Genomic DNA, 12,226 nt, shown 5'->3' with positions numbered 1-12,226 from the left:
CTTCTTACTGCTTATTTCCCAGTCTATAGCTCTGGTACTGAAAACAGATGCTAGGGTGGCGAGCTGGCAAGTAGATGAGGAGGTTTGCTGAGCATGGCATCACAGTGAGCCAGCCCACTAGCCTTAGAAGCCAGTATCAAGATAGGCCGTAGAAGCTGGACAATTAGGATTGAAAGGGAAACTGCTCCATGAACCTCAATCTGTCCTTGACCAACTCCCACTTGCCTCCCTTCTTACTTTTAGCCAGTTCCTGGGATGGGAATTGTCTGTCAATGCTTCTGGCTCTGTCCCTGTACCTCCCTACCAGTCCTCATGGGCACCAGCCACCACTGCAGAGAGCAATGATGTCATCATGCTTGTCTCTAAAGGCTTGCATGTAAGCCTATCACGGTGGAACCCATACATTCCACTGGTCCCCTTCTCCATAACCTTGTCCCAGCAGCAGCCCAAAGTATGCACTCATATCGATCCTTGGTCATCCTATAGGCTGGTGGAGAAATAAATGGCTCAGGTAGGAAGCCATACATCCAGTTCCTCCCAGACGCCCCCCCTCTCCAATTCATGGTATCTAGATAAGCCATACAGGCAGCCAGATACCCTTCAGTTCAAAATATAATTGCATAGTCTAAAATGGATGTTAAACCTGCATCGTGTTGCAATGTTAAAATTTCAAATCAAGTAAACATAATTGCTTGGGCATTAATAGAAATATCTCCCTAAGCCCATTGTGATCTTATTGTGTGTGTGTGTGTGTGTGTGTGTGTGTGTGTGTGTGTAACTCTGTATAAGGCATTTCATGTTTTGGTTCTTGAGGATTGATTTTAGCAATGACTTTTGGCCGAAAACTGGAACCAGGACTAAACTGAACAGCTCTCAGTCTGCATCCAAAGGGAAATACTGAATTGCATGGGTTGAACTGCTACACGTTTATTTTTGTTTAGATTCAAGACATTTTCACAAAAATGTATATATCTTCAACAAAGTGCAATACTGCAGGGAACTGCCCATTCCATAAAGCACGTTATGGAAGGCAAGAGTGGCAGAATTCAAGAGATGCAAGGCAAAAATAATAATAAAAAAGAGGAAGAATCCATACTGATTAAACCAGAACAAACAAATACCCTGCTCAGCATCTATATTTTCAATTTATAGTGAATTCCACTTCTAACAGATAATTTTGTTTTGTTTTAAAGAAGGCAAAAAAGGCAAAAAAGAAAAAAATCTCTATGAATACAGTCCCAGAAAAGAGTGGCTTTCCATCGGTGATCACCTGTGTGCCGGTGGAGGTAACAGGATGGAGCTGTGATGGACAGGATGGCAGTGACTACGACAAGTGTGCTTCAATGCGAAGCCAATGGAGTCCTTGCCGAACGTAACGGACCAGGTGGGTCATACTGCTGTGTTGCGATAATGGAGCTATCACCAAGTCCAGCTCTGTGAAGAACTCTGCAAAATAAAAACAAAAATAAGGAAGTGGACTCCTATCTTGGATAACTGAACAAATGCATTCACAAAGTATTATGATTATTTATTAAATCTGTATACTACCCTTCCTCCAAAGATCACAGGGCAGTTTACAACATAATACAGAAGGAGAATACAAAATCCATAACAAAACAAAACAACAACAACAACACACACACCAATGTTAGCTGTGTCCATTAACTTTAATGGGTCTTCTCTGTGTAGGCTAGTATCAATGCTTTTTTCCAGTGTATCAGTCATGATTTGCAGAACTGAGTGGGCTACACTTTTAAGGAGTCAAAAGATGGGGCTTATTAGAGTAACAAAGGTGGCTTGTTACAAAATATGCAATTTGGGATTTTCAGCAGCTTATTATTTCTGCACTTACTTTAGGAATAATAATAGCTGGTTATGGTTTCTCTCTACTGGCTAAGCACCTGAGCTGCTTTGACCCAATTCCAAGCAAAATTGCTTGTGGGGGAAGAGAACCTGGTGATCTTTTAACATTCAGAGCATGAGGTAGAAAACAAAAACGTATGTACAACCAATATATAACAACAACAACAAATAAATAAATAAATACATACATACATAAATAATAGTACCAAGGGAACAAATAAAAGGTAAAACAAGTTATGCAGTTGACTAGGAAGTTGTGATTCTCACATTCCTCCCCTCATTTCTGACTTGCCATTCGAATCACCACGTGTAAGCATATATGCAATCTCATGTTGCTTTACTTAGCACAGTGGGAGGGTGTGGCTGCTCTTTGCTTGCCTCTTGGTTCAGCCACTACAGACTGGTGCAAATGCACCAGTGGAACCAAGCCAGCTCTGTTGTCTGTGCGTTTATTCTGTGCCAATCTCCTGTCACCTCTCCCTCCAGGTAAGCTGCTGTGATGCCTTTGGCAGGAGACCAGGTAAGCGCTTGCCCCTCTTCCCCAGCCGCTGCCCCTCTTAGCATGTCAGCCTTCCTCAACCAGATGCCTTTCAGATGCTTTGGAATGCTGTTCCCATCAGCCCCAGTCAAAATATCTTGAGGGAACCAAGTTGAGGAACACTAGCACAGATGCACTGGGAATCTACATTAGTTTACTGGCACAAATAAATTCTATCGGTTTTTAGGGAGTCTCAAAAATGCAGAACTACCCATCGTGATTTGTTATCATTCCAAAGTTGTCTGAACCATTTCCAACCTGGTTTGAATGACACAACATGGTAAACCACAGCCAATGTATGAATGGTTACAAGGTGTAACCTGGGTTGACTCCCACCTTTTGCCACACACAGACGCACGCACGCATGCACGCACGCACGCGCACACACACACACACACACACACACACACAGAGCTTGCAAAAATATGTGCCCTGAAATGCAGGTGAATTGCAGCAATGACTTTAAAAAATAAATATATTGCAAGCTGCTGTGGAAATGTGGCAGACCAAATACTAAAATTAGAAAAAACGAGAAGCTGAAATTGGCTGATCCACCTTCCCTATAAGAGAGTGAACCTGGGACCTTCTTTAGGCAAAGGTTGTGCTCTATCACTGAGTTACAGTTGGTTGCTGCTTTCCAAGTCCAAACATCAGTCATGCTCCTGCAGCTCCCTTCAAAGAAGCACCAGCCATCCATTTCCCCCCCTCACCTACGCTTGTCAGTGTCAACAACGGTGAAGAGTCTGCTTTAATCTGAATCCACTAGATGAGTCATGGACTCAAGGCAAACAGAACGACCTGGCTTTCAGCAAATTTGTCATAAGAGGCAGCTCCACATGAACACCATTAGTGTTGTAGATGCAATGTATGTCCGCCCCCCCCCCCCAATTGACTTTTAAGCAAGCTGGAAAAGGCCAAAGCTGAGATATCATTCACAGTCTCAAATGTGGACCTCATTTGCTCAGCTCCCACTTGTCGGTACTTGGAACTCAGCATTCACACAGCTCAGCTGTGCCTAATTATGTTTGTCAGAAGAGTCCTTCAAATGTCACTCTTGCATTTTGTTCCCTACTACAAAATAAATGTATAGAGCACCAATTATGGTTAACCAACTTTAGTCATACTCAGTCTGTTGAAATCAATGGACTTACTCAGTGTTATTTTTATGGAAAAAGGTGCCAGAGCTCACCACAAATGTTCCCCTTGTTCTCTTATAATGTCAATGGTGCCCACCTGAGAGGTGCTCAGTTCTGGCTGATAGAAAGCCCTGGGCTTACTTAAGTCCATTTCTTTCAGTGGGTCTACTTTGAGTATGGTCACCTGCACAACATTCTTGAAAGGTGGTACAGGCAACTCTTAGCTTAAGTAGGGGTTATGTTCTGGATACAGCGAGTAAAGTCAAGATTGTGTATAGTCAAAACACACTGGATTCAATGGTGCGTGAGAGTGCCAAAGTCTCTCCCCCCTCCGACATCCACCCCCTTTTAATTTTTTAAGATTTTTTTTGCTGTGTGTAAAGCTGAACGTGAGCAGGTTACCTGTGCATAAGTTGCAAGCTACCTTTACAGAAACATATTAAATAGAAATAGGTAGGGAGCCCACCAGATGGTTCCTTTTCTACAGCCCCCCCAAACTTGGAACTGGTTCTCGTGAGGACTAGAAATATCCTTTCATTTAAACAATAGAAAGGGAAGTGGACTTTCTGTGGTTCCTGCATATAGGGCCTTGGGAAAGAATGTAATAAGCAACTACCACCAGAGACATTCACATTCTTTAGATCAGAGAAAGCATGGAAACAGTGTGAGGCACCTTTGTTTTCTCTTGCCAGCTTGTCAGCCATGTCCCAGTGCTCATAGCTTCGCAGGATGTTGTTGGTGATGTTGACGTGGCTGGCTGCCATTTGGTGGATGCGCTGGGGAATGCTTACGTTCCCTGACGAGGAGGATCCTGAAGCACCCGTGGCATTCCCAACTGAGCCAATGGGTGATGGGCTCAGAGACACGGGAGATGGTGTTCCTGTGCTCCTGGGAAAAGGGAAAGAGAATGAGGTTCCACCTTATGGGAAATTTCCTAGATGTTGACTTGGGCAGAGTTTGCTGAAACGCTTTGTGTTAGGTAGTGCAAGCTGGTCTTTTGAAACAAATGAGGCACCTCTGTCCCATCAGTCTGCCTTCAGCCACTTGAAACTTGCCTGCCTTCTTCCTTGAAAAGGGAGTGGCCTTGGCTATCAGCTTCCCCCTCCTTAGTTTTCAGTGCTGCCCCTTGTAGAACTCAGCAGGAAGGAGGATGTGGACATAATTACTGGCTCTGGCACTACCTACTGTTAGGCTCCCACCCTTCTGTCCCCATCAGTCTCAGGAGAGAACCAGCCACCACTGGAATTAAGAAGTGGAGGAGAATCAAACATTCACCAGAGAGGTATATTGGATCACACCTGTAAGAAGCTTTATGAAAGGGGCTGGAGGTGAATGGATGCGCCTCCAGCCCTTTGAAGGAAACATATGCCAAGGCCCTCGCAGGATGCCGGCCAGCCAGCTGAACAAGGCAATTCACAGCACAGATCAAGGAATATGTGCCACCAGCGATGGTCTGTACAATCTCTGTGACCAAATATGAATTTGCCTTGTTGCCATGGGAACCTCAGGGAAGAAGATTTCTTCCTCCCCCGCCCCAATGAAAGCAGTGGGGGCTTCCCCACTTTTTGCTTAGCACTCTAGCATGAAACCAACAGCAAAGGAAAGGCAGAATGCAAAAAAGCCTTTAGCTGCAGATTCTTCCTGTTGTAAGGAATGGAAGCTGGACTCTTTCAACTCAGCTGGGCTATGGTCTTAACACCCATTCCCTCCCCTGCTTGTTTGTAACAGAGAATGCTAAGCACCTCACCAGACTACAATTTCAAGCATTCATTGGGATAAGACATGGCAGAAGCTGACATAAGACTAAATTTGTCCATCTTGCCCAGCTATTGCAAGGACAGGGAACTTTTGACCCTTCCTATGTTGTGGGACTCCAAGTCCCTTCAGCCTCAGCCGACATGGCTGATGGTCAGGGATGATGGGTGTTGTAGTCAGACAACTTCTGGAGGGCTGAAGGATTTCAGGCAAAGTTCCAAGGAGAGAATTTTGGTAACTGGGGTTGACTGAAAACAACAATATACATACATTTACTTTTTAAAAAACCCTATTCATGCTATGAACACTATTTTTCAGATTGCTCAGTTAAGAAAGAAGCAAGTTAATCAAGCCATACAACTCCCAAGATTCCCAACATAAACTCATCATGAGCTGTAAGACTGTGGCTAATTTGCATATCTTATTAACATCATTACAACGTTTGACAATTAATCTGCTGGTTCCCCCACCCGCAACACCACTGTTAGTATTTGTCTATTCGTAATATTAAAAAAATAGTGCATCTCCCCAAAGCCACAGCTTACCTCTCAAAGCTGCTGTATAAGCTGATAGTATTATTAGTATTATATTTTTAGAAATTATCCTAGCAATGCACTAACATTATTGTATAATGTTGCAAATGGACAGTTCTAAAGTTATTTATACACAATGAGAAACAATTTTGCTTCATTTTTGTAGGGACGGTACCCCAGTTGCAACTTTAGCTTACCTAGAATTAAACAAACTGGGTATAGATTTTGCATTAAGGTTGCAGGAAAAATGTGTGTGTGTTGTGGGGTGTGTGTGTGTGTGTGTTGGGGGAGTAGGTAGTAACTGCCGCCATTTTGCAGGGAACAGCAGAAATAAATATATTTCCTAGCTGCAATGATTTTCCAACCTGCTGTTAGAAAACACTCAATGTGCATTATTGGCTTACTATCAAAGTATTTGGTGGAATGAACTAGGACTATTTGCTACAAAATCCAGCCCCTCTGCATAGTAAACAATGCACCATTTTGGAAAGCTCCCTATACAGGAAGGGCCATAGCTCGGTGGAAGAGCATCTGCTTTGCAAACCTAAGTTCCCAAGTTCAGTCCCCTGTATTTCCAGATAGTGCTGGGAGAGTCTCTTGCCCAAAATCCTGCAGAGCAAATGCCAGTCAGTATATAGACAATACTGAGCTGGAAGAACCATGGTCTGACTCAGCATAAGGCAGCTTCCTATGTCCCTAAAGAGCACTGGGGTAAGCACAACTAAAAATACTTCTATAGATGCCCTTAAGAACTTCTGTGGCGGCTTGTTTCTATTTGGCACCGATTCATCTGGGCAGTGTTTTACAAGAAGCTGTGCTTTAAGTTACCTACTTAGAGCTAAGCTAATGCTCTCATATGGATTTTCTTCTAATTCTAACACCAGCAATTAGGAAACATCTGCCAGCTGAAAGCCCCACTGTGGGGCCTGCCCTTGCAGTGTTGTGCACTCAAAGAGAGCTCAATAAATTCTGGTTTCTGGGAATACAATTAACACCCTAAACGTAAACATTTTGGGGCATATGCAAAATCCCAAACACCTGTGCAACACAGCCATGACTTCAATACTGTCTACTGTTTATTGTTTGCTTTGATTTAGATATAGTAGGTTTTATTGTCATGGTTTTCCCCAAAATGACTTGGAATTTGGTGCAGATATTGAGAATTTCTGGTTAGAATTCTTTACCGCTCCCCCTTCATAGAATTACAATCCCCACATTTCTCTTTGACAGGTGTGGAGAACCTTTCCAGCATAGGGACCACATTCCCTAAGAATCATAGAAACCTTGAGTAGAAAGGGACCCCAAGGGACATCTAGTCCAATTCCCTCCAATGCAGGAATCCTTTTGCCCAATGCGGGACCCACAACCCTGAGATAAACAGTCTCATGTGCTATCAAATGAGCTAAGCAACCTTCTGGGGAATCATCTGCAAACAAAGCATATGTGCTAACACTTAGCTGCAGTTGTCTAGTGCATGGGCGTAGCCAAGGGCAGGGGGCAGCTGCCACCCCAACAATAGGAATACTTAACTGACCAACCACGTTGGTTCTGCCCCCCAAAAAGTCTTGCCGTCCCCAACAAAAATCCTGGCTACACCCATGGTCTAGTGGCAAATTCAGAAGTTCAGGGTCATGTCATTACAGTTACAGCCACACTCCTTTTAGATTAGACAACTTTCTAAGATTATTCAATTATATATATATATATATATATATATATATATATATATATATGGGTTACATTGCAACCATCAATGCAGATCTCAGTGTGTTGCCTTTCAGGTAGGTCTGTTATTTTCTGTGCACGTACATGGGCAAATTATTTGGAGTGCTCCAATATCTTGAGTGATTTAAATTGTGTGTTCCGTAAAGTTGCATTCTACGTAACAGAACTTGCACACCATTCTCTTGAAATGGAAGCCCCCCTGTGTTTTAAATGTTCCTAAATGCTTAGCTTTGGAGCATGCAGGGTCTAAACAACACCCCTTTGATGTCAAATGCAGAAATAATAATGGGTCTTCAACCCTCTGTGGCCCCAGACCACTTAGCTGTGGTCCTTCTCTACTGTGTCTTCTGCTACACCCCTAGTTGGATGCTACTCTGCTTAACTAGGAACAAGGAAAATCTTTCATATCAGAAGACCAGCCCATCAATGACTGAAAAATAACAACCAATTCACATCATATATTAGTTCTCCTTTCTGTTCACAAGCATCACCTGCCCTGAGCAACCTGTGACTCACGAAATCAAATGGCAAGGAATCAACAAGGCTGGTTAGTGACAACTCTTCCCGTTTCCGTCGCAGCTGGACAACAGAAAAGAAGGTTTTATTGAGCTCCTGGTTGGCAACACCTGATGGGCTATTGGTTCAGTTCAGTTTGGTGGGTCTCAAGGTACACAGGCCTGGTCCACAGCATGTGCATGAGTTAGAAATGCAAGCCTGATTGATACTATATTGGTTGCAGATTTGTTACCACACAAAGTTCAGTCGGCTACTGTTGGTATATAAAGCCCTTAACAAGTTTGAGACCACTTTACTTGTAGGATCACCTTACTCTGCATGTGCCCACCCAGCCAATTTGCTGAAAGAAATAATTTGTTTAGTGTGGCAGCACTGACACTTTGGAACTTGCCACCTATTGATATCAGGTGGGCGCCATCACTGTACTCCTTCTGGTACCTGCTAAAACCATTTCTGTTTAGACAGGTCTACCCAGTTATTTAGAATGTTGATGCAAGTTTTAATCTGTTTTTACGTCTACTGTTACTTTAACTTTTAAAAAATCTTAAATTATTGTTGTCTTTTAAAAATTGTTTTATCTTTTTGGTAAACCACTTTGTTAAAAAAACAAAACAAACCACCCTCAATTTAGATGTGTATAAATTTTATTAAATAAAATAAAGCTGCTTTAGTGTTAATATAAGGGTCCAGTTAATCAGTTGAATAAGTGCATTCATGTATTCACCACTATTATGCTTCCAGTTTTATTAAACAGCACTTACCATTTATCAATGAAATATTCATTGGCCTTTCATTACTGAACAAATCTTTTTTTGGGGGGGGAGGGGCCGGGGCTGGAATCATTGCCCTGGAGATTAACTATTTTGGCATCCTGGAACACCATGATACTTCCTACTCGATTAACAGCTCTTTTTATGTTCCTCATTTGGCTTTAAAAACCGCGCTGATGAAGAGAGTGGGATCGATCAATCCACACAAGGTTTCTCCTTGTTCTGCATGCCAAACTAACTCATGCAACATTTCATCGTAATATAACTAATTATCTTCATCATTGAATAAAACCCTCACCCCTCTATCCCATTTAAATGGTCATTTCCACAAAGAGAGAATACTCACTTTCCATTGCCTCCCCAGGGAGAAGGGGCCTGTGAAACTTTGGAACAATTCTGTAAGAAAAACAAGTTTGGGGGAAAAAGAGAGAAAGAAACAGGTCTTTGTTCACTCAGTAGCAGACACAAAGGGAGATTTACATTGCATTAATATTGATCAGCGCAAAGGAAGGCATTACCTACTTCAGTAGCAAAGCAGAAGGTTATATATATATATCTAACCATACCAGCATAATAATCCCTTTTAAACTAAAAATAAAGGGTGAGGGGGAAACCCGCAGGTTGGATAATTAGTGGGCTCTAACTAGGATGATAAAAGTCAACGAAAGATGCTATATACCACAACTCCAGAATAAATCAAGCACCTTTTGTGAAGGTGGTTTAATTATCTTTATCTAAAATTCCTTCTGCAAAGGATGTTTTTCACCTTGCAAGGGAAATCAGCAAACTTTACATCAGGACACAAAAGCTCAGGATGATAACTTGAAATGAGGAGAAATTGCATCTCATAATTGAAAAATATTCGTAAACTTGCACTGAAGACTGTGGTCCTGCTTATATTGGTAGGCCTGGCCTTTTTTGGTTCAAGCTGCCAATATCTGTGCATGTGTCCATGTTACAGCGAATACTCTGTATTTAATTAGCATTAAAAAATCCATATAAATCTGTGAATGCCCAGATATATTATGTCAGCAGTGGTTGCTTACACACTAGGAAGCTTTAGCATTGCCAAGAGATTGCTATTCTACAGGGAGGCTGGAAATGACATTTAAATGATGTTTCCACATAGCATCAAATTTAGCATATATTTCTCATAGGCCCATGCTTACAATATCTAACTTCAATAATATTTAGTCAGAAGGAAGTCCCATTAACAAAGGACTTGCAACTAATTAAAGGTGGAAGAATCAAAGTAAAGCCACTTTAAGTAAAAGAAAGAAGGGCAAGGAAGAAGCTGAAAACTGATGGGCCAATTGCAGGAAGCAGCCTCAATGCTAATCTATGATGAGCTTCGGTGTGTGTGAGGGAAATTCACTACACCTTGGGGCTGAAAAAAAACATGGTTTAATCCTACTACACGAATGAGAAGAAGTTACTCTCAGGCTTGCCTGCTCCACTCCCCCCGCCCCGGTGTAGCCTGGAGGATGAAATAATAAGCATTCACTTCCAGAATTTATTGTAACAAGTCAAGAAGAAGATGTGGTTTATGACCCTGGCTTGTTAAAACCAGAGTATCTCCAGTTCAGTTTAAAGCAGGCATCCAACCTCTCCTCATAGCAATGCTAGTGTAGGAGAGGGGAGTGGGAACTGCAAAACCCAAAGTCTCACTGTTGTTTATGCTCTGAAAGCCAAAACTTCAAAGCAGGCTAGTGTTCAAAAACACCATAAGAATTAAGTGGATGAAAATTTTCATTCCAAATAAAGCAGGCAATGTGGATGCAACCACATGTCTTAATTGGCCCATTAGCAATATGTCCTACAACGGGGAGGGGACATAAACCAGTAAATGCTGCAATTCACAAAATTCATATGGGATTGTCAATGTACAAACATAAATATCAATACTGAGGATATTAAATGTAACATGCACAGGTGCTGCAATTGCCCCTCATACTGTTATGGGCTGACATTTACCACATGGGGCTTTTCACATGCTTACAGAAACACCATGGTCAGCTTACATAAGCAGTTGCCGTGTGCAAACCAGTTGCCCATCTAGAGTCAACCATGGCTCAACCTGTGGTTTTCTGTGTGGCACTCAGAGTAAGAGAAACAAACTGATACTTACCTTAAAGTATTCCATAAGAGATCTGGAGTACTTCATAGCATTCTCCCTCTTTAGTTTAAACATTCTCTGGTAGAGAAGGGATAAGCATCGGTAGCTGTGTCCAAGTTTTTTTTTTGGGAAAAACACATTTCTTCTGTTTAATGAAATTGCAAACTAAACACAATCCAGTCCAAATTAAGCAGACCCAGAATCATATGTCCTCATTCCCCATCAGACTGTCAGTTGCCCCTACCATGGTGAAGCTGCAATTATCTCACAATAATTTTAATGAGCTTCAAATCTGTAAAACCAAGAAAAATACATGTGCATCGGTCTGAAGTGCAACTGATACAAGTGGGAGAGACTGAGGTTGCAATCCTAATTCCATTAACTTGAGAGTAAGTCCCACTCAATTCAACAGCACTTGCTCTTGAATAGACATGTTGGAATTGTGCTGTTAAGTGCACGCGTAATTCTCATTTCAATAAATGGGGATTCATAGAACAATAGAATTGTAGAGTGGGAAGGGACTCAGGGTCATCTGGTGCAACTCCCTGCAATGCAGGAATCTCAACACACAGTTTCTCATCCAATGTGAAGCCATACTTAGCTTTGCGAATGTGTAAGCAGTTTTATTGCTGCGTAAGTGCATGGGTTTGGCTGGATCGTTTGCTCTACATATCGTTTGCTCTACATATTGTCCTTTCTCTCCTACAAGGAGTTCGGGAGTGCAAATGGCCTTTTGTGACTATCCTCACAACAAGCCTGTGAAGAGTATGTGTGTGTGTGTGGGGGCACAACAGGTCTACTAATTGAGCTTCATGGCTGAGTAAGGATTTGAACCTAGGTCTCTCCCCAAGCATAGCTCAGCACTCTAGTCACTTCACCACCATTTTGTTGCCTCTTTCCCTTTGGGTCCAGTCTTCAACCTCCCTTAGAGTGGGAACCTTGTTCCCTATGAAGGACTGTTGACTCAAGGCGGGGGGGGGGGGGGGAAGCAACAGCTCAATATTCTCAGTGAAAAGGTTACGTTAAGTAATATGTTTGAATGTTGAATGTGTAAGTGTATGTCTATTGTCAATGGATAAAACAAACACCATTAGATGTACTATTGGATAAGTGATGGTTATTGTATTTGTATTTGTTTAAAAACCACATACACACAGAGAGAATGAAATTGTGTAAGAGGCCACATGAGAAACAAGTTGAGGGCCACATGCAACCCTTGGGCCACAGGTCCCTCTCCCCATGGCCACAGGGAGGGAGGGGAGGGAGAGCAAGTT

At 42.3% G+C, this 12,226-nt stretch overlaps 1 protein-coding gene across 12 annotated transcripts in view; it reads right to left on the bottom strand.

The window, feature by feature from the left end:
• Nucleotides 1–911: 911 nt before the first annotated feature.
• The window catches only part of AFF2 (ALF transcription elongation factor 2), a 386,246-nt gene continuing 374,931 nt past the window's right edge, over nt 912–12,226 (bottom strand). For all 12 annotated transcript variants that reach the window (XM_083595537.1, XM_083595543.1, XM_083595532.1 and 9 more), the window contains 4 exons: nt 10,965–11,058; nt 9,183–9,232; nt 4,211–4,425; nt 912–1,446 (listed from right to left, as the gene is read on the bottom strand). In XM_083595537.1, the coding sequence (XP_083451663.1) occupies nt 1,325–1,446; nt 4,211–4,425; nt 9,183–9,232; nt 10,965–11,058 (481 nt within the window). In that variant the 3' untranslated portion in view covers nt 912–1,324. The remainder of the gene's footprint in view (nt 1,447–4,210; nt 4,426–9,182; nt 9,233–10,964; nt 11,059–12,226) is intronic.

The sequence above is a fragment of the Podarcis filfolensis genome (assembly GCF_964270895.1).
Source record: "Podarcis filfolensis genome assembly, chromosome: Z".
NCBI classification, from domain to species: domain Eukaryota; kingdom Metazoa; phylum Chordata; class Lepidosauria; order Squamata; family Lacertidae; genus Podarcis; species Podarcis filfolensis.
The sequence above is the reverse complement of the archived record's forward strand: the minus strand, read 5'-3'. Positions and strand labels throughout refer to the sequence as shown.